General features: G+C 37.5%; 3 protein-coding genes across 7 annotated transcripts; 1 reads left to right on the forward strand and 2 right to left on the reverse strand.

Moving 5' to 3' along the window:
* Positions 1-68: 68 nt before the first annotated feature.
* Positions 69-6,869, forward strand: LOC135605340 (uncharacterized protein At4g19900-like). 2 transcript variants are annotated; one of them, XM_065095322.1, is made up of 5 exons: positions 69-1,503; positions 2,282-2,431; positions 4,623-4,760; positions 5,456-5,650; positions 6,089-6,869. In XM_065095322.1, the coding sequence occupies exons 1-5, from the start codon at positions 263-265 to the stop codon at positions 6,273-6,275; spliced, it is 1,911 nt and encodes a 636-aa protein (XP_064951394.1). In that variant the 5' UTR covers positions 69-262; the 3' UTR covers positions 6,276-6,869. The 2 variants fall into 2 exon arrangements, with proteins under 2 accessions (XP_064951394.1, XP_064951395.1); XM_065095323.1 differs by having other exon boundaries at positions 69-1,467.
* Positions 6,870-7,092: 223 nt separating this feature from the next.
* LOC135605343 (cytochrome c6, chloroplastic-like) lies at positions 7,093-8,926 on the reverse strand. Of its 3 annotated transcripts, none has more exons than XM_065095327.1 (6): positions 8,786-8,926; positions 8,573-8,690; positions 7,897-7,988; positions 7,774-7,805; positions 7,638-7,701; positions 7,093-7,554 (listed from the first exon to the last, which is right to left on the reverse strand). In XM_065095327.1, exons 1-6 carry the CDS (start codon positions 8,846-8,848, stop codon positions 7,414-7,416), a joined length of 510 nt encoding a protein of 169 aa, XP_064951399.1. In that variant the 5' UTR covers positions 8,849-8,926; the 3' UTR covers positions 7,093-7,413. The 3 variants fall into 3 exon arrangements, with proteins under 3 accessions (XP_064951399.1, XP_064951398.1, XP_064951401.1); XM_065095326.1 differs by having other exon boundaries at positions 8,573-8,702; positions 8,786-8,925; XM_065095329.1 differs by having other exon boundaries at positions 7,414-7,554; positions 7,634-7,701; positions 8,573-8,702; positions 8,786-8,925.
* Positions 8,927-9,379: 453 nt separating this feature from the next.
* On the reverse strand, positions 9,380-21,221 carry LOC135605342 (uncharacterized). 2 transcript variants are annotated; one of them, XM_065095325.1, is made up of 12 exons: positions 20,612-21,221; positions 20,476-20,530; positions 20,263-20,362; positions 20,032-20,155; positions 19,850-19,933; positions 18,604-18,657; positions 18,398-18,522; positions 15,347-15,932; positions 11,833-11,947; positions 11,677-11,726; positions 11,304-11,444; positions 9,380-9,635 (listed from the first exon to the last, which is right to left on the reverse strand). In XM_065095325.1, exons 1-12 carry the CDS (start codon positions 21,122-21,124, stop codon positions 9,384-9,386), a joined length of 2,199 nt encoding a protein of 732 aa, XP_064951397.1. In that variant the 5' UTR covers positions 21,125-21,221; the 3' UTR covers positions 9,380-9,383. The 2 variants fall into 2 exon arrangements, with proteins under 2 accessions (XP_064951397.1, XP_064951396.1); XM_065095324.1 differs by having other exon boundaries at positions 11,301-11,444.
* Positions 21,222-22,076: the final 855 nt, after the last annotated feature.

The raw sequence follows: 22,076 nt of genomic DNA on the forward strand, positions 1-22,076 counted from the left end.
TTGGTAAATTTTGATGAAAATAAAAAAGAATTATAAAAAATCGCATAAATATTCTTAAAATAACAAATGAAAAATGCTCTGGTTGTGGTGGAGCTTTCATTAGCTTCGTCGCACCCACCGTCGCCCTCTTCGTGTCCTCTTCGGCTTAGTCTTATTGCCGGCAACAACTACGCTGCTGCCGAACTGAGACCTTCCGCGGGACCGCCGGGCCGGTCCACCATCACACCGCAAGCAAAGGCGTGCTCCTTCGTCGCCTGCGGGGATGCTTCGCCACGCGCGGCGGCGCTCCGGCTACGGCCCCCAGTTCTGCGCCGCCGCTGCTGCCCTCCTCCTCCTCGTCTCCCTCTCCGTCCTTCATTCCCGCCTCTCTTCCGCTTCCTCTTCCTTCCCTCTCCGCCTCGGCCTCCCCTCCGTCCTACCCCGTCGCGCCCCCTCGGATCGCGACCCCGCTGCCCTCTTCGACGACGCCGACGACAACGCCCTCAACGAGACCGCCGCCGAAGACGACCGGATCGACGAGCTCGACGTGCTTGAGGAGGAGGAGGAGATGGACCACGGCCGGAGTGCCCAGGAGGAGGAGGAGGGAGACGCCGATGAGCAGGATCCCGACGAGCCAGCGGTCACCCGGACTCTTAGCTCCGGCCTGTTCTGGGATCACGCCCTCGGCGTTGCCCGGAGGCGGTTCGGCCAGCTGGAGCAGGATCCGCGCGGCGATCGCTTCCTTGATTCCTACGATGCCCGTCACTTTCGGACCAAGACCGCGTTCGGGTCGGACGACCAGCCGGTGGATGAGGACGTGCGGCTGAAGCTCGACTCGATCCGGAGGATCGAGGATGCGCTTCTGCTCAAGGCGGGCTCCGGTGACTCGCCTCTGCGAGAGGGATGGGCGCGGTGGCTCGAGGGGAAGGGGAATTTCCTCCGGCGGGATCGGATGCTCCGCTCGAACCTCGAGCTGTTGAACCCCAAGAACCATCCTTTGCTTCAGGATCCGGACGGGCCCGGCCTAGCGACCCTCACTCAAGGCGATCGGATGGTTCAGAGGGTGCTGCTGAAGGAGATGGAGAGCATTCCATTTAATGTGGGTGGGGGTGGTGAGGCTAAAAGAGCCGACGGAAGAAGAAAACTAGAAGTGGAGAATACGAGAAGGCAAGAGGAAATTCCGGACGGACAGAGGAAAAGAACTACTTCGGAGGAAGAGGAGGGTCGAGTGCATGCCGATGGTCGGCGATGGGGGTATTTTCCTGGTATAGACGCCCATCTGACTTTTACAGATTTCATGGAGCAGTTTCTCGATAGCAGGCGGTGCAAAATAAGAGTTTTTATGGTGTGGAACAGCCCACCTTGGACTTATGGTGTCCGGCACCAGCGGGGACTGGAGAGTCTTCTGCATCATCATTGGGATGCTTGTGTTGTTGTGTTCTCAGAGACAATGGAGCTCAACTTCTTCGAGGACTTTGTGAAGGATGGGTACTGCATTCTTTGTCTAAAACGTGGTGCTTTAAGGCTGGTAGTTTAACTTAAGCATTTAGAATAAATTTTCTTGTTCCTTGTTGGTCCCTACCTCTCTTCATCACTGTCTTCCTTACTTTCCCCCTTCCTCATAACTCCTTATCCTGCTTCCAAGGTTTCATTTAATTTCTTAGTGGTTAGTGACAATACATGACATTTTGATATCAGATTTTGTGAACCACATTCTGCTGAACTGAGCCAAGGACTCCTTTTAATGCTAATGCCTAATGGCAGGGTATACAAGTTTTCTAAAAAACTGATCTTTTTTTCTTTCTCAATGCATATTGCGCACATGTAAATGCAAAAACTGAAGATGATGTCCAATTGTATTTGATCTTTATTAATCCCTCATTGCTTTGAGTAATAGGTAGGGATGTGAGGACTCTTGTATCATGATTGCCCTGGTTAAATGCTGTTAACGAGAGTATCGATGTGTTGGTAATAACATCCAGTATTGACTAAAAAGTAGGTTTTTTAAACAAAAAATATAAGAATCACATAGTGCATATGCCTAGGTGGTTGACCCTATGAATTTGTTGTATTTCCAATAAATTAAGGTCATGTGATGAATGACATATGAACTTTTGCTGTTATAAGTAAGTTGAATTTTTTACCATGATTTGTGCTATGAAATAATATATTCTCCTTTTTCTCTTCACATTGTTAAAGATATTTATGCTCCATCAAAATTAGACTTCTAGAGTTAAATTTAAACAGTTCACAAATGTCTCTGTTAGAAAATTCATTTTGTAACTTGATGTCCGGCATACAGGTTTAGAGTTGCAGTTGCCATGCCAAATCTTGATGAACTTTTGAAGGACACTCCAGCACATATTTTTTCATCTGTATGGTTTGAGTGGAGGAAGACATTACATTATCCCATTCATTATAGCGAGCTATTACGTCTTGCTGCTCTTTACAAGTAAGTTGCCAATTTTGTTTAAAGATTTATCCTAAACTAAGGTCCTAATATTTGTTTGCTTGTTGTAGTACATTTTTGTGGATAGAAACTTCTCTGTTCTTTCTTTCTAGGTATTTTCTCATGTAAAAGGAATTCATTTCATGCAGAAACTTGGAAAGAAGACAGCATACCCACTAAATTTTAAATCTGCAGATCCACACCTTTTGGTTGTTTGATTGCCTAAATTTTAATATGTAAATGGATTTTATACGAGTTACTTTAAGGCATCAATTATGGATATTAGCTAGGCCATTTTGCCTCACAATTCTTGTTTGATCACAAATATCATATATGCTAACTCATCAGATAATTACTTCTAAACAAATTATTCTCTGATATATATATATATATATATGTTTCTAAGATTATGAATTTCTCAACTTTCTGATCATCCAACATGATCAGAATGACAAACACATTCCAAATAAATATCTAATGTTGGTTATGAATCTTAGTCTCTAGACCTCCTAGAGTTCCACAAGCGAAAGTGAGCAGAGCCAAATTCTCATCCACTTTCTAACTTTATGATTAAGAAGTTTTATCTCCATTGGAAGATTCCTACTTTTGGTTTATGCCTAGACCAAGGAATTATAAAGTAAAATTTATGAAATATTTTTATGCTAATATATTACATAACAAATTGGTTTCTTTTCAGAATCTTTAGTTGTACTATCCCAATGTCAAACAATAATAGCAATATAAGTGGATGGGTTTATGATTCTAAATCTTATGATTAGTTTAAATTGTGGTACTCCATATACTCATAGTATTACAACATCGGTGTCATATATTTTTTTAATTATTATCCTTATGTGTGTCCCTGTATCTCTATTTTGTCTTTTGCCGAATTTAATACTTGGATATGCATTCATATTACATTCATGTCCCCATGTCCATGTGCCATTGTTGACTTGATCTATGTGCTACCAAGGTACAAGTTAAAAGGCAGTAGCATCAAAGATGGTCTCTCGACTATAACCACATAATATTTATTTTAGAGTTTAATATAAAACACTAAACACATTTTAACTATAGGCTAACAAGGTCATTGTCACTTAATTATTCGATTTTTTTTTCTTTACAACACCTAACATTCCAGCACAAACAAGCAAAGAGTTTATGTTTCTTTCTTTGTGTCTTATTAATGGTATATAAGATGAAATGGCAAGTCACTAGTTAATATTCAACTTATTGATGAGCCAACTCAGACCAAGCTTTGCTCCATTCAGGCTCAGCTTAACTTACGTTAGCGGAGCTCAAGCCCGGCCCAAAATCAAAATCATGCTTAAAATAATGTTCAAGATTAACTTATAATAATTTTTGCAAGCTCAATCTCGGTTTAAATTTTGTTCATTCGATAAGACAATAGTCTACAAAACTAGAGATTTTGGTTCTATCCTCAATGGAGTTGACTTTTGGTCTCATTTTTGAAGGAGTTTTTTTTTTTTTGTTTTCAGTTGAGTTGATTTTGGTTCTCCTTTTTGAATGAACAATTCTTTTCACCCGCTCACCTACTTGTTAAATGGGAGTAAGACATAAATTTGCAATTAACATGTGTCATACATAAATGAGTTTGTTGAAGAGTCTGCTCGGGAGCATCTTCACAAACTTATTAGTGAGTCGATTGGCTAGCCTAAACGAGTGGAGCTTTGCCATGTTCAAGAATGGTTCATTTAATAATTGAGCTTCATAACCTTGGCAAATGAGCTTTTTCATGAGTTGAAAACTGACTTGCTTGTGAATGGCTTTACTCATTTGCAACCCTAAGCAAATATGTGATCTCCGAAACATAATCCATTGTGTAGTTGTACTAACATCTCTTTATTTATATTTGTTTGTTAGCATCAAGTTCCATCTTATCTTTCAACTATCAGATACTATCAAGCACCATGTTTTCATTTGTCATGTTGGCAATGCACTGAAAATGAGGGCCTGGAAAATAACCTATAAAGTTTATTAGCTCACCCGTCAATAAAGAAAGTATATTTAAGGTAATTTGCATACTACATAAGCAAGCATGAGCTATATGGCACATAATACAGGCATGGCAAATGACATAACTTAGTAGTATGGTAAATGTTATGACCACTGAAGCTGTTCCATTTTGCCCTTTGTAACAAAGATATTTGTTTTTTTTCCTTTGATAATCCAGATATGGTGGTGTATACCTTGATTCAGATATTATAGTTCTAAACCCTCTGCATTCACTGAAGAATTTTGTTTCAATTGAGGATAACACAGGTGGCAATTCAGTCTTTAATGGTGCAGTGATGGCATTCGAAAAGAACAGGTACTGAAACTGTACATATTTGCCTAACTTCATGTGTTTTATGGATATAAAGGCAAATCTACTTGTTTGATACAACTTTATGATCAATAATGCCATGTAGGATGTCTTGATCCTGATTATGTCATCTGAAGTTATCTTTTAGTGTTTGTATCCAGGTTCAAATGTAGTAACTGTGGCTTAGATCTTCATTTTGCCCAAATCAGACCATATGGACTAAGAACGCATAGTTTCACATTTGTTCTAAGCAAAGTAGGACAACTTAAGTATTGACAATAGAAGCATGGCTGGGAATCAATTTTCTTACCTTAAATACTGAGTTTGCTACGTACATGTGAGCGTTATTTTTCATGAAGTGTGATAGATTATCCTGTTGTTTCAGAAATGCATTCTGTGAGGTGATAATTTACTTGGAAATGGAAATAAGAATGTTGAGAATGATGCCTAAAATAGAACGCACGGCATAATAGTATTTCATTTGCCTGTTAAGTGTTACAATGTCCACTGAAAGATCAGTAGTTGTAATCTATTGTAGCTTCTTTCTTTTAGGTTATAAAAGTCACAATTTTTCCAACAGGATTCACATGACTACTTGATCTGGATCTGAGAGCAGCCATATCATTTTGTATAACATTTTTCCACTAATACATCTTTAGCTTTGTGTATTAATTCTCACAAATCTATATATTTGTCTGCAGTTCTTTGATGCTCGAGTGCCTAAACGAATACTATTCAACATATGACGATACCCTTTTAAGGTGGAACGGTGCTGATCTCATGACAAGAGTTATAAAAAGGATTTCTGACAAGGCTGGGAAATCTTCTTTACAGCTTGACATAAAGATGGAACCTCAGTTTGCATTTCATCCTATCAGTTCGATAAATATTACAAGGTGCTTCTTTCTTTGATATAGATATTTTGTTTTGAATTCCATACCATTAACCATTCTCCTAATAGCTTCGGTTAAATGAGCTAGTTAGAACAATGTGGCTAGTAATTTGTTGGTTAGCTTGCCTACTGCTAAGATTATAATGTGTGACCTTTACGTTATGTATACAGTGAGGCGTTTGTTCCGTCTTTAAAATTTTCTTTTAGGGAATTCTGTGGACATTCTGTGTTGCTTTATAACCCGTATCATCTAGTATTCTAGTTTTATACGCAACAAACATTACACTGCACTTGCATACCCCTCTTAATTCCTGGCATCACTTTCCATAAGAAAATGACATTTATCAGCAAAATTCTGACATCGCTGGACATGTTCAACAAGCTAACCACCTGTACTCTATGCTAGCATTATCGATCAACAGTTTGAATGGATTTTGTACAGGTACTTTGCAGAGCCTGCTGATCAATTTGAAAGAGCTGAACAAGATGATCTTTTAAAAAGGATGCTGAATGAATCAATCACATTTCATTTCTGGAATGGCATGACATCTGCTTTGGTTCCTGAACCTAACAGTCTTATGGAGAGGCTTCTAAATCAGTACTGTCTCCATTGTCTTGATGTGTTGTGATTTTGCATGGGTGATCCGACCATCCAAACATCCCTGAACCTAACAGTCTTATGGAGAGGCTTCTAAATCAGTACTGTCTCCATTGTCTTGATGTGTTGTGATTTTGCATGGGTGATCCGACCATCCAAACATCGTGTTTTCCATTGAAGGAATGTCCTCTTGGTATGCCCAAGAAACGGGATGGTGCAAGGGTGTTGAAGTGAAAATTCAGGACTTGTAAGCAGAAATCAAAGAGGAGCTGCCTTCAGCTATGTTGGTCAACTTCTGAATGACAGATCTTTAATGAAATCCATTAGATTAGCTTGCGATGCTGATGCAAGAAATAAAAGAGGAACCCGTGGAATCCAGATTAGATGCTTGTGTGACTAAATAGAGATTTTGAGCACAAGAATAGTTATATATTTTTGCATATTTGATCATTTACAAGGTGTAGATTCTTTGAAATTATCACTCGAGAAAAGGTTTCGTCAGCGTGACTTTGAGAAAAAGTGTACAATTGTTGTACCTTCAACCATTCATTATGTTGATGTTTCTCCTAAATAAGTTTTGATGTGTCATTACTCCTTGAATAATCAGATTGTTGTTTCAGTGCAATCAATCTACTTGATGTGTGAAGTTGGTGTAATTGACAAAGAGGTGACTCGGAACTCTCAAGGGAAAGAGTCTTATGGATCCTTTTTCTTTTCCTGTAGACTCTGACATTCTAATAATGTACATCTTTTTGCACATTCAACTTATAATTATCTAAAGTGAAATTACAGATCTAAATCATATGATGATTACACATAAATCATATGATTAAAAGTGACACCAATAATAATAGTAATAAATTGTTTATTTTTCCTCTTATGATAAAGTATCAAAGTTTTTTACTTTCTTTCTAGACGTCACATTATGCTAACATTATTAAAATTATTTTTTTAGAGTAAAAAATAAACGATGATATATTACAAGATATGTATCTCCTCAATTTCTCTCTCCATTTAATTAAGATGTTGGGCTCACTCATTCGGATTGATATATCATCGTCTCCATCGAAACGAGGATCATTGATAAATCTAAATCACTTGGATCCGACACGTCTATCGTCTTGTCTACTGACCATGTGCCATTTCTGAACTTTCGTTTTCTGCAGAGTTCAATCTCCATAGCTTTCGATTTTTGGCCATCCTCTGTCAGCCTGTGCCTTCACGAACTCTGCTAAGAGCTTGATTTCATCCTCCTGCAGCCGTGGTCCGAATGTGCACTGACCTCTCGGCGTACATCTCTCTCCGAAACCCTGATGATACAATTCTAGATTCAGAGCTATTGATGCTTCGGTTGCAGACAATAATAGCATAAAGGTAAGAGGAGGCTACTTGCCGGCATCCTTCCCTTTCCGTAGTAAGTGATGTCGTATATTCCCTCCTCTGTGGCAACACCGTTCCTGCACAAGACAAGAAGACCACGTACCTCAGTGTGCAAAAAAAAAGATGCGGAAGAGCAGCGGCTGGCTTACCTTTGCAGATCTTTCATGAATAGAGTGGCACCCTGAAAGGAGGAGGAGGGCAAGCGAATGAGGCAGATGTGGAACCACCAAACTGGTTACATTATGGAAACGAAAGGAAATCAAAACACTCACAGGCTGCAAAAGGTTCCCTCCCATGTCATGGCAACCGATACATGCTTTCTGAAACAGAGCTGCACCATTCGATATAGACTGGCCATAGGCCACTGCGACAAGTAAGCAAACATGACTTGCAAGTCTCGATGATGATATGTATACAGGTCATTGTTGCATCGTATGAGGTGTTGTGTTCAGGATCAAAAGTCCAAGCCATTCATTCAAAAACAAAGGTCCATTTGTAGAATTTATGGGCTTTAAATTTTGGTTGTGATGCATAAAAATAGTCTTTGGCTTTTCCAAAGGCGTGTGCTCGGAAGCCTTCAAAAGAATTTTTCTGCCATTCAGCTTTGTGTAATGTAATAATAGATCTAATTAGATCGATTGTCTGTCTTAATTGTTTCTAGTCAAATCTTATTAGGTTTCCTAATGTAATGTGGTTTCTACATGGCATATGCATGCATTTGGCTTCACGCGAGGCTGAATTCGACGGGCGTTATGCCGATGTGGACACCACATGGATGAGACGTCACCGACAACGCACGCATCAACGAGTCGACGTGTGCAACAACAGTACATATAGCAGAGCTGTTTCCAAGAAAGATTATGGCATCGATGACCGATGAACCCACCAACAGCCTCGAAATAATTACCCGCAACGGAGGGCAGTAAGGGGAAGAGGGCGGGCGCTCACCGGGAGCGGATAAGGCGAGGATTGCAGTGGCGGCCACCAGAGGAGTCGCCAGCCGCTCCATGACTCCTCCCGGGGTTCCGCCTCCTTGCTCTTGGCGGAGCGGAGCAGCCTCTCGCCTCTTCGACCAGTCCTATGCAGAAGTTTTTAGCGTTACCTGGGAAGCTAAACGATGTTGGAAGGAGAAGCATCGCAGCTTTTGCTCTGTGAGGTTACCTTCGGGCGGAAGCAGCAGGAGCTGTTGCAGCAGGTGGAGACCAAGCAAAGAGGCTGCCGCATCTTTCTCGCAGGAAGAATCCCTAATAACAGATGCTTGGAGGTGAGGGAAAAGTCGCCGAGAAGTTACAAATGTGGGCTGGGGAGCATTACTTGCCGGAGAAACCAAATCCATATCAAAGCGGATGATGACCCGCTCAGGTTTATGATGTCAATGGGTGGCACAGAATTGGTTGGGACTTTTTTTATGTTATAAGTAAGACGATGTCCGTAATGCTCTTAATCAAAATCCCCTTTAATCGTCATCAAGAACTTTTACATGACACGTGTGCAACCTTGACTCCAGTTCAAAGAAACAAACAAATAACCTTAGTAATTACATAGGAACAAAACATAAGGTTCGACAAATAAGAACGTCAGACTGCTGTCACAATTACTTTGCTGTTCCGAATAAGTCCAGCAGTCAACCTCCACATTTAAGACTAAAGAAAGCTTCAGATGTCTTTGAGAATCACGCAGGAGTCGTAGATCCAGGAGTCCAAAAAGATCAAATTACCCCTTGGGCTTTCTCTGGCGTTAGCCATTTGTTTCTTCTCTGCTATTTTGCAGACCTGCGTAGCCTAAATGCTGAAAAATGGTTGGCGATTCGGGTTTCTGATAACTTATCGCTGCTTGGCATCTTACTATTCATTCTTTGTTTACCAGAGGATATAGATGATTGCTGCAGGATCGAAAACAATGAAGGACCTGAACTTGTATCCACCTCAGTCTTCGATGTACAAGTTGATTTCACCTGTGAGCCGTTGAACTTTGCTGATGAAGGCTTCCTATGTTGTTTTTCCATCTCATCCTGCAGAGTGCAGCCAACATACCATCAGATTTCTTTAACCATAAAACCAATTTCGTGTGTTAAGAATTATTCATTCATTCATTCATATATGCCTAAAATATATATAATGATTTTTCTTGGAAAAGTACTACTATGTGCAGTCATATAGTTTGATCATATCCAGATGGTTTGAAAATTTCCACTCTATCCAGCATGGATGCTGATCATGGTTTGAAATTTTCCATTCTGTTTTGACTCATTGCTAAACCAACTTTCGGGCCATTCCAAATTTGAATTCCATTTCATTTTCTTCATAAATACAAGATGTAAGAGAACTTCAAAGAAAAAAAAAAAGATAAATAAAATCAAAATAACAAAGTCTCATGAGTTTTCATCTAAAAGCATTGTTGGATGCGCTTCCATACGATTGGGTGCACTTTCCCGTAAGGAAAATGTACAATTAGAAAATCTCTACACCAGATAGTTAATTGCTAACACATCCCAACATGACCCTAATCTATAGGTGCAATTCAGGTCGGTTGGGCTGTGATGAACTTCAACCATAACCCAATTCAATCTAACCCAATTTCTATATTAACAGGCAGTATATGCTTCATATTGCCAAGTCTGAGCCAAGTTAAAGTAGCTAAAGACTGAATGCGGGTTGGGCTTGATTTTGAGGTCATCCTAGCCAACCCTATTTGGTCTGCAAAGCCTAGTGGGTAAGTAGACTCAGAGCACCAAATCCAACCTGACCCAGCAGTTGAACAAGTTGAGTTGGCTTAGTTGAACACAACCATAAGACCAACAACATATTCAATGACACACTAAAAGGCATGGAACACAGGATTGAGAATTAGGATATGCTACAGCACTGATATCAAATCAATTAAGATATTGGAAAATTCATTTATATTGCAGGATACCAATATTGTAAGCTTGCATACAAATCTACTATTCAAAGCAACATTCCATGGTGATCAACATATCCAAAGTGTAACCTGTGAGCAAAATTTATGCAGAAATAGGTGTAGATGACACTAAACGAAAGTTGTCAAGCAAGATACCTAAAACGAATGAAAGGAAAAAAAAAAAACAAAAGGAGCATATAAAGCATGTTGCAAAGAACATTTCTGATTGAATTAACTAGAATACTTCTATGTTTTAGCTATTTCTAACTATTCAAATATCCTGATAGGAATGGAGCTCAAATCATATCAATATTTATATCTTGGATTACAAAGAATTCATAATCAGATTTGGGATGGAATACATGTTATTGAAGCCATAAGTACCAAGATCTCCAATTTTGAGGTTTTTGTTGTGCCAAGTTGTATAGACATCATTTCCAATGTGTTTGACTTAGTCAGCATGGGGCATGCTAGCTAGCACATTACCAATGAGACATGCCAACAAGAAGAAAATTCCTATGAGAAAACTCCATCTTTAAAAAAAAATCACTTTTTATCTCTCTGCAGAAATAATAGTTTTGAATCGATGGATGTAGTTAGAAATATTTTTTTAGAAACACAAGAATAAATAATGTTAATAAAAATTAAAAGAGAGAGAGAGAGAGTATGTAGTTAAAGCTTATGCTTCTTTGAAGTTTGAAGAATGTCAATATATCACTATTGCAAAATAAAACAAAAAATCAAAAAAGTTTGAGCCATGAACATCTAGAGTTACCACATTTTGATGGTTCTCGGAGGCTGTCAGACTACTCCTGCTATTACTATCATCTCGACCAAAAATGAATGCCCGTGCAGTTGTTGATCCTTGTTTGTGTGAATATGGCATCGAAGAACCTTTTGCTCGACCAAGAAAAGATGCCTGCATGGTGACTTTAATTATTTGAAAGGATGCCTTGTTTAGACTGGAACGAATCCAATTATTAAACATTATAAGCATGGCATAAGAAGGTACCATATTTGTAAAACAAAAACATGCAAATCAAAGGAAAATTAATTTGCATCCAATTTACCAAAATTTTGTTATCAACAAACCTAACATGCACAACACAAAGTCTCAAACACTAGCAGAATAATAATCACATATATTTTACCTTTGAAGAGCTATAGTTGCTTCCCCTCATTAGCAGTCTATCAAAGTCAGCTGCAAGCATGTAAAGAGGATAGAAAGAGCACATGAAAATGTTGATGTCATAAAATTCTGTATGTAAAAGAAAAAGGAAAAGCACAAATGAAAATTGTTTGTTTACATGTAATTGTTTTCTCTCTCTTTTTGGGCTCAGAAGCATTGTTCACCTTCTTAATAAGACCAAAAAATTCCCGGGAATCCCCATCATCTGCCAGAGAAATAAATGTGGATTCTTCCTGCACATTTGGAAGTTCGTTATCAATAATTGTACCAAACATTAAAATAATAGAAATCTCATATATATTAAGCAATTTTGAAATGTCAGAATTCAAATTATATGGCAACAAACACTCAAAACAAAATTACGTTTTGAATAAGTCAGAGTCAAGAATGGCTCTTGGTTACTCCAATTTTTCAATTTCATTTGCTACTCTAATTTGCTCTTAGTGCCACTTCAAATAACCAAGTCGAACAAACATGCATGCCTTTGAGAATGATTTCGGTTAGAAATAATTACATAGTGCAATTGGATTTTATGCTACGGTAGAAATCAAGGTTCACAATACCGTACCATACCGGTATTTCGACCTGGGCTCGGTACCAGTACGGTACGGTGTACCGAGCGGTACACTCAGGTGTGTCGAGCACTGTAGCACTGCTACAGTGCTCTCGGACCGGTAACAAGCAATCCGCGTACCGGCAACCGGTCGGACAGATACGTACCGCCCATACCGAGTGGTACAGTTCGATACTACAGACCCTGGTAGAAATATGTCCAAAAAAATAAGAAAAGAGTGGCAAAAGAAGTCATAATGCTATAGCATAACTATTTAGAAAAGAAAAGGAGAAAGACAATAAAAGGAAAATATCAAAAAAAAAAAAGGGGAACAAAAAGGAAGAATTCTTGACTTATACTTCATCTGACAGTCCTTCATGCAAACTTGACTTACATATAAACATGCCTAAACCCTTTTTTCTTCAATTTGTTTGGGATTCAAAAATCACTCTGCATGCAACCAAAAATAAATCACAAAATAGCTGATAAAAATTATGAAATATTTACAAAAGAAAATAATAACAAATAAAGCAAGAAGTTGATATGACTTAAATGTAGATCTAGCATTGGCTTAACCTATGACTAAACCAAAAAGATATGCACAAAGAAGTATGGGCAACTCAACCATCTACATTTCCATATTTTTGGATGATAATTTTCACCAGAATAACTTTCCCCCTTCTTATTAGGCCACCCAAATTAATAAGTTTGTCTTATAACTTCAGGCCATCTATCCTGGCATCACTCATCATCATCATCATCAAGAACAACATGAATGACAAAGCACAATATATATCCAGATTCAAACCATTTGGCATATAGGCAAAATTATTATTCCCCTTAACTTGCATTCAAAGTCGTATCCACTGCTGAACTGAGAGAAATCATGCTCTTAAATGATCAACAAGCAACTATAATCTATAATGCAGAGCCAAAAGGGAAGAGATCCAGAGTCATAACGTTTGAGGTAGGTAGGTTGAATCATTCTTCTTGTTTAGCTTCTATATAAAGTGATATCTCTTGCTGAAGCAAAAGAATCATATTCTAATATGATGCTTTACAAGACAAACTTTTTTGGTTCATCATTTTTTGAATGTTTATATAGTGATTTCTTGTGCACTATTGGGTAGGTTTTATATATATCTCAACTACATTAAATCAACATTCCAGTAACTCAACATTGGTTTCAGTTTTGACCCAAAAAAATGATCCAAATGTTGATAGTTTGACCCTTTTCTCTGCTATTCTAGATATTTCATACAAAAGGATAGAAGTAAATGAAATAAGAAGTTAACTTTAAAAAAAGCAAAATACAGAAAAGACAAGCTCTCTGCTTCCTATATGGTCTCAAATATGGGCACTAAAGTGTGATATACATCAGTTTAGGCATGTTCCTGTGGGTATATTAAGTCAAAAAAGTTCCTCTATTCGTCTAAAAATTAACATTAGTTTCAAAGTTGAGCCACAATTGAATATTTTACAAAAATATAATGAAAAGAAGGGCAAACAAGAATAGATTGAATAGCATACAGTATACATGGGTCCTAAATTTTAGTTACTGTCATATGATCGCTCTAGGATAACCAAATAGTCAGATAATTCCTCCACAAACTTTTTTCCTTCAACTCCTCTGTCCCTTACTGCTACACTTCCTCTTTCTCCTTTCCCTCCAACTCCTCCTCTGGAAAGGGCGGTAGTGGTAGTGGTAGTGGTAGTGGTAGTGAAAGAGCTGATGATGAAGTAGGTGGCGGTTGGCAGGATCTAAAGGAAAGCAACGGAAAGGGTGGCAGTGGTAGTGAAGGAGGTGATGATCAAGGAGGGAGAGATGGTAATGGAGAAAGCGGACATGTTAGTGGTGATAGGGAGGGGTGGTGTTGGAAGAATAAAAGGACAAAACAGTTGAATGAAGGTTATGGAAGTTGGAAAGATTTGGAGCGGAAGTAAGAGGTACAATAGGAAATAGGGGAGGAATATAGTTTGGCATGGCAATCAAAGACAATCAACTATTGTAGGACAAAACTTTAAACTCTATATCATAATTCACAATTTCTTTGTACAGATATTGGACCATTCCAGTCTGTTCCAATCTGCACACTGAATTTTGAAAAAAATCCTGAAAATATAGTGAAAGAATTAAAAAGACATAGGACATGTATCATCCTATACAGGACGATACAAGCCCTAACAAAGCATATCACTTAGTTTACACTGGTCTGTATACCTGTAAAGTATTGATCCAATAATTACCGCTCATATTGTTCTGTACCAAACAGTATTGCAAACCTTATTTTCTACTATAATTTATTCTCAATAGATGCTTCCATTAGCCATGTTGGCAATCTTAATGGGTGAGAGACAAACGATAACAAAAAAGGGTAAGATTCTAGGACCAAACTGAAAATTTTCTACATTGACCAATTTGAAGCTATTTTAAAACTAAGTATAAAGATCATTTGAGACTAGTCATTTTTGTTAAATTTCCAAGATTGACCTAGTTTCATTGTTTGTGTTTGAATACCGACAGATTGAATATGCATTTAGAGGAAGAAAGTTTTCATAATATATTCATGACATGCACAAATAAAATTAGAATGAGAGATAGCATCTTAAAGGCTCCTAAAAAGATAATCCTTTAAATCCCACAAATCCTAATTAGTAAACCCTTGCCAAATCAAGTTTTCAATTTTCAGACCAAAACTTGCGCCAGTTCCTAACCCAACTAGTACATGTTTGGTACATACCAACACACCAATGCAAGGTATGTCGGCAAACCAATCTACATGGACCAAAGAGAAAAAAAAGAGAAGAGAGAAGGAAGAGGAGAAGAGGAGGAAGAGGAAGTGGAAGGGAAAGAAAAAGAGGATGCAAAAGAAGAATCTCAATTGAATGGATTGCTTAACATGATAGATATATTACGAACATGCAGGGCTAATAAATGCTCAAAGAGAAACAATGACAATGTACTAAACATTGAGTAACTTTTAAAACTTTCTGCAAAATTTATGTGTTCTTGAGGGGTACCTGTCAGAACTGCTATCAGATACCAAACATAAAGACAAAGGAGACTATAGAAACTTACATTCTGCCTCAGTAAGCGCTGACGAGTTAAGGCTCGCTCAATCTCTTCATCATCTGAAGATACATAAGCATCCTGATCATCGGTGTACATTTGTGCAACCATCTGTTTTGCCAATTTTGCGTTTTTACGGGTGGCATTAGTTCGAGGTAGGTCATATGATTCTTCCTCTTCAGATTTCTCACTAAATTCTTCATTCTCCTCTTCTTCATGAAAAAAATTTGGCTCTTTCTGTTTCTGACCACATCTCAATCTTTGCAGGAAATTGTCTGTTGCAGCATTATCCTGTTGCTCAACCCACTTCTGATGAAGCAGATTGCGACTTTCATGATCTATTGGTGCTTCCTTAAAGTCGGTTGCAATCAGATCATTAACCACGTCATCATCATCACTTTCATCATCTTCTTCATTTTCTTGAAATCTCATCAGATCATGGTCACTATCATCTTCTTCTTCAGCCTCATCGTCAACAAAAGCTTTAACAGGTCCATGTTCTGGACATGAGTCCATATTAACAACCTTGTGTGGCTGAAGATCAATATTCTCATCGTCATTATCTTCTGATGATGATGAACTGGAAGGATGACCACTATCGAGCAAATTATATTGGCTATTAGCACATGAAGCTTGCTAAAAGTTTTACTGTGGTTCATTAAAATTTCAGAAGCTCCTTACTTAATACATCAGAATATCAGCAAAATCATTATCATAATGGCATGAGTATATATATCATACAAAAAATTTAAAGAACAAGGACCATGAAAGAAGTAAGATGGTTGCACATGCCTTTATAGTATATACATATATATAATGCCACAGGCATGTGTGATTGAAAAACATGAGAGAATAGGAATGCCATTTCCTGAATCGCATGATGCCTATTAAGTTGCATCCTTGCTTAAAGCTTTTCTAAATTTGAGGATATTAGAATATTAGGTAATAATACATCACAAACTTCAGAGTTTGTTGCCTCAAAAATAATTTTGTTTAAAATGATAAAGCTTCTGTTAGATCTTTTTCTCCTAATGCATTCATAGAAACAGGTAAACAGGGGTGATTGGTCATTTAACTATAAATTGACCTCTTTTTGCACATCACAACACTTGTATTCTGTTCAAAGAAAATATATTAAAGCAAAACAAAGCTGCAAAAGTATATTTCAGGATGGCCAGGAAAGTATTTCCCTAATCCCATATATGAATATCATCACAGTGTTGCAGAGGTAAGTGGAACACATGGCTTATTATTTATTTGCAACATTCAATCTTATAGCAATATCCTCATCAGATATATGCTGCATACTGATATCGCATGCATACATCCTGAACATGTATAAAATACTTCATCTAAGCAGTTGCTTTTATTTGAGGAATCATTATGAAAATGAATTTTTCAGAACATCTAAAGGCAAATTCAAGGGCATTCATGAACAGCATTTATTCAAAGAATGACAATTTTTTACAATAAGAGAATATCTTTGGATTTTACCTTTACATTTAAGGCATTAAGCATCAGAAGTTCATTAAATAGAAATAAATCATTACCTCATAGTTTTCGTTCTTAATTTATTTACATTTTACCTTCTAAAGCATTTTTTGGAAAAAAAATATAGAACTTTGCTACAGAAATAGGATGCTTTGTGCTAACCACCTACTATTTATATGATTTGCAACTTTAAATAACTACCAGTAGCAACTTCTATATTTAGCCTAAAAACAGTTGTTTGTCAGATTGTACAATATTTAACAAGATACATCACATCAGCAACCGCATACAAAGTCATAACCAGATACCATGACTATGTTAGTGATTCAGTATAGATTTAAGACTGCTTGTTCCACATGATATAAAATGCCAAAAAGGGAGTTGGAACGCACAGGATGCAAGTCTGCACATTATACATCTTAATTACAACAATCTTCCTGTTTAATCTTCATGGACTGAATAAAGATAATAAGGCTACATAAAGATATAATTGGGTTCTCTGCCCCTTGAAATTACTTTGGTCACTTAAATTTTTAATGTGTCACATTTTTTGTTAGAACAAATTCATCACTATGTTTAAAATAACCATGGTCATTCAGATTAAATTTAATATTAATTCTTATTGATTGATGAAAATCTATTTCTTTACCCATACTTATTGACCAATATAAACCTATAAAAAGACCTTAATAATGACCTAACTACTGATCAACAGTAAAATATACAAGAAATATTTGTGATGGAAATAAATTAAATATATAAACAAATAACTTGCACAATAAATGAATTTGATGTTGCACATGATCAAATTGCAAATTGAGATGAATTTAATCTTGTTCAGAAGAATATTAATTTTCAATTTGGAATGCTTAATGATATTGTTTTGGGTGTCAAACTTTAACAAGTTACTGTGAGAAACTGTAAAATTATCCTCATAACAAAATATTTGGCATGTATCTTTCTTTCATTTCAAAAAGGACATAGACTAACAATCCCTGTTCATTTAAACTTTTAATTAGAATTATAAAGACAAATTTTCATGAACCTAATTGTAACGATGAATCAATGTAGTTCTGTAGATATTTAAGTGTCATGCAGTCAAAGCAAATCCAAGAAAACCATAATGTATCCCAGTGCTACCCTAGTATGCAAGCAACAACAGCTTCATCTTTTAATTTTTCAGAAAGAAATATAAGCTTCATTGACAGAAAGAGAGGCTTGTGTATGCCTTTATAAACCATGCAACTGAAGAACATGCCACAAGGTACTTATCATGACCCTGACTTCAGTGGCACAAGTGTGAAAAGGAAATTTAATACTTGTTTCATAAAGATAGACATGCAAATAGGTGAAATAAACTTCTAAATTACAATAATTACTTTGCATAAGAGACAAATTAACATGTATCACGATAATTTCCATGCATTACATCAGACAAAAAGAAACAAATGTGCCATGCATCCAGATTGTTTCATGCATGGCACTGGATAATTTATTTACGGCAACCTTTTCAGATCATTTTTTTGTTTGAATCTTTAGAAGAGGACTAGAAAATTTCATAACACTTACACATCCGTGGAAACAAGTTTAGGGGTGGCAGTTGGCAGCGACGACAAGGTATCTTTTAACGTATCATTCGTATTGTAAACCAATTGGTTATGTTCTCCACTTTGGTCAGAATCATTAGAAATAACCTGTGAAAAACGTACCCAAATATGAGAATTGATTTAGGATAAGATATTACAACAGTATTAATTGATTGTCAAATATCAGACCTCCGTGTCAGTGTTCAAAGTCTGATTTGCATCTTCAGAATTGGGATTAGTAGCCTGCATTTTATTAGAAAGAGTTAATCTTACTTTTCTTTTCATCAAAATAATTGAAAATTACATTTAGTATACGTGCTTGCTTACTGATGTATTAATCTTCTTTCACATTCTTTCAACTCTTTTAACATTGGAAACAGTAATAGCTATTTCTCTTTTGCTAGTGTAGTGATGCTGGGGATTTGAGCTTAATGTGCCTTCAGAATGTCAACTGCCACAGAACTTATATATAGAGAGAACAAGATATTGGGTAATAGACACATGTCTGCATCTTCGTTGAATGATTTTGAATCATCCCTTTCAATTTATGCTATAGTTGATTGCTTTGAGTTAGGAGAGTATTTTGGCAAGCCCATCACTAATCTCCTCCTGGCATGCTTCAATAATGTTATCTGACTTCCTAGAGCCAACCAGTTCGAAACTTAAAGCACTGGATCCTTAATTTACTTAAAATATTCAGTTTTCTTACTGCCAACTGAACTCACACAGGTATATAACTGTCATGAATTCTCAGTTCACACTCAACTTCACCAAAACAAACCCATGCCTCTAGATACTTTTACTCCATGTTTATGCTATCACCCACAGATCACTAAAAAATTTCCTTGTTACCAACTTACAAGGAAAGCCAGTATACACAATTGAAATCACCTTCTAAGTCTTCTTGCAGACTGTTTCCTATAAACAGACTCATTTGGATATTTAATATTTGAAGCTGTCCTACAAAATTTGGAATGAGCTTCTAGTTATAGCATTACAGGAAAACACCGATACACCCCGACCTAAATGGTACAGGTACACAAATAACAATTATGGACTTAACGGGCCTAGCAAAAACCCTAGTCATGGACCTTTCAAGAAAGTAAGCTACCCTTGAATTCCCTTTGTCAAATAAACTACAGAGCAACAAACATCTACTAGATTCAGCAAAATAATGCTCATAGGAAAGGCAACTGATTATTTCAAAAGAAAATATTGTTCAATATTTTAAGCATTAACTAATTAAAATGCTGAACATCATATAGATGTTGACATGTGTGATATACTTGGACTCACTGGATATACCGATATATATAACCAGGTGCAACCATCAAGGAAAACATGAATACACCATATTGACAGCAATTTTTGTTAGAACAATGAGAGTAAAAAGGGTTTTGTTCAAGGCGATGAATAAAAGAAAGTAACTGATAACCTGATTATGAAGATCATTTTCACAATCAGTCGGGATGCTTCCTATTTCACCCACATCTAAGGATCTGTCATGTGGAAATTCATTCTGAAACATGATAAACTCATTAGTTTTCAATAAAATTTGAACTCATTTTTTGTATTCCTGAAATAGTATTGAACTTGTTAAGAGTACTATGGAATAACCTCTTTTAAATGTTCATCATCGCCTCTCCCATTCTCAGGCCTAGTAAGATCAAAGTCATGGCAAATATCAACCTTATTACTTGTGGAATCATTTGTAGATTCCGGATGATTGAAATAACCATACCTGCAACAACAGCAAATTGAACTACGATAAAGATTTTGTTTCAACAAAATTTGGCATTAACTTGCTAACGTTTCCCCTTTAAAGCAAATATATAGATCGATACTCACTTTTCCAACAACTCTCGCTTCCTGCATCTGATCTTCTCTAAAAGAGGTGGTATGGGTATCCAAACAATTGCGGAAGCCGTAAAAGAAACATTACTAGTTTCTGGCATTAAATTTTGATTGTAAAAGCGGAGAGGAATATGTTAAAGCTTTCATCAAAGTGGGCAAAAATGGAACAAACTTAAATACAGAAAGAATAAGTAATGTGATGCACACCACGCAACAACCGCTGCGACTCAGCATGAATTCGAACCAGTTCGGCCTCTCTTTCCTGTCCACCAGGATGAATTAAAAGATCAAAGATCAGCGACATACAATACCTTCGAAGTATAAATTACCAAACGAAGCCTACCTTTTCAAGCCTTCGCTTCTCCCGAGCAGATTCTTTGGGCTTCTCACCTGACTTGTTTTTCTTATACTTGCGAGTAGTCTCGACTTCTTCCTCCGAGTTCAGCCTTTTCTTCGCGGACTTCACGTCCTCGTACCCACCCTTCGCCCCCAGCACTCCAGCGCTTCCGATTTCCTCTCCCCAATCAAAACCTTGTTTCTCTCTTTCAGTCTCCATACAATTCGGTTCACATCGAGCCAGATCCGGGAACAAGGGATCAAGAACCGGTTCCGGACCCGTCTCCGTCTCCATTACATGCGATCCGGGCACTGATTCCTCGGAAGCTGGCGTCGCCGCCATCGCCGGAGCCTCCACGGGATGGACCCGGGAAGGAGAGAGAACGGGATCGGCAGTGGGGATATCGCGAGGGCCAGATTGGCCTGCCTTCTTGAGGCGCCACAGCTTGGGCTTGGAAACCGGAGAGACGGACTGGCTGCGGGGCAGGGGGAGATCGTCGTCGTCGAAGCTTCCTTCCATCCCAAGCCTCGAAGTTGGAACTGGCGAGCAGGGAAGGAGGGGGAGGACTCGGAGGAGGCGGTGAAGGGAAAAAGGGGGAACGAGGGATCGAGCGAAAGAAAACGGATTTGGTAATTTAGCGGGTCGATTGGAATTCTGCGGGTTTTGCCGCCAAAAGATGCCCAAGCGTCGTGATTTCGTATTGCCCCACCAAATTTTCGCTTAATATACGTATCTCATTATATTTAATCTCTATTAAGTAATATTTGAATAATAATACATGAAATTTTCAATTGATTTTGGATAATTTACCCCCAAAAAAACTCATATTATTTATTTATTTTTTATCCGATGATACCTCCTAATTCATTTTTACTTGGAGTGTCTCTTTTTTCCTATTCAATGGAAATGCCCTCATCTTTTATGTCAAATAATACTAAAAGTCAAGGAGGAATAGATAAAACGATATATAAAACATCATATTGGAAATTGGGTAATATTTCAATGCCATTAGTAAAATAAGGTTTTCCTTCTTTTTATTTGTCGGCAATATTTGCGTTCTTATTATTGAATGAACCACTGTTCCTTCATTGCCTACAGCTTATTATATTCGATGAATATTTTTTTTGATTCTTGAAACCAATGTCCTTCCATCGTATGGAATTGTTATATGGAAAGACTTATTAGTTGTAAGGATGGGAGGAAGGATATGAAAGAATATTTTTTGAGATTCTCTCTCTCTCTCTCTCTCTCTCTCTTAGATTCATAGAGCATTTATTTGTGAGGGTATATACATAAGCAGATTTGCGATTGAGATTCCATTGATTTAGGAGTACACATAACTTGATCTCACGTTTGACACTTTAGTAGGCCATTTCATAAGTACCAAACGTATCTATGGGTTTATATAGGAGGGAGGATGTGACACCACTTTGACTAGAGTCATCACACCTTTTTTTTTCTTTTTTTTCCA

Source organism: Musa acuminata, chromosome BXJ2-2, assembly GCF_036884655.1.
Source record: "Musa acuminata AAA Group cultivar baxijiao chromosome BXJ2-2, Cavendish_Baxijiao_AAA, whole genome shotgun sequence".
Lineage (NCBI taxonomy): Eukaryota > Viridiplantae > Streptophyta > Magnoliopsida > Zingiberales > Musaceae > Musa > Musa acuminata.

Bases quoted from the DNA above. Each gene is read 5' to 3' on its own strand.
- LOC135605342 (XM_065095324.1), bottom strand. From the start codon at position 21,124: ATGGAAGGAAGCTTCGACGACGACGATCTCCCCCTGCCCCGCAGCCAG. The intron at 18,658-19,849 runs GTTATCAGTTAC...AATAAAATGCAG, and splicing joins AAAATGATCTTCATAATCAG to GCTACTAATCCCAATTCTGA. The intron at 11,445-11,676 runs GTAAAATATATG...GTCACCATGCAG, and splicing joins GCAACTATAGCTCTTCAAAG to GCATCTTTTCTTGGTCGAGC.
- LOC135605343 (XM_065095326.1), bottom strand. From the start codon at position 8,848: ATGCGGCAGCCTCTTTGCTTGGTCTCCACCTGCTGCAACAGCTCCTGC. The intron at 7,989-8,572 runs GTGAGCGCCCGC...TACTTGTCGCAG, and splicing joins CCTCGCCTTATCCGCTCCCG to TGGCCTATGGCCAGTCTATA. The intron at 7,806-7,896 runs GTGAGTGTTTTG...TCCTCCTTTCAG, and splicing joins GAGGGAACCTTTTGCAGCCT to GGTGCCACTCTATTCATGAA.
- LOC135605340 (XM_065095322.1), top strand. From the start codon at position 263: ATGCTTCGCCACGCGCGGCGGCGCTCCGGCTACGGCCCCCAGTTCTGC. The intron at 1,504-2,281 runs GCTGGTAGTTTA...TCCGGCATACAG, and splicing joins CTAAAACGTGGTGCTTTAAG to GTTTAGAGTTGCAGTTGCCA. The intron at 5,651-6,088 runs GTGCTTCTTTCT...GATTTTGTACAG, and splicing joins AGTTCGATAAATATTACAAG to GTACTTTGCAGAGCCTGCTG.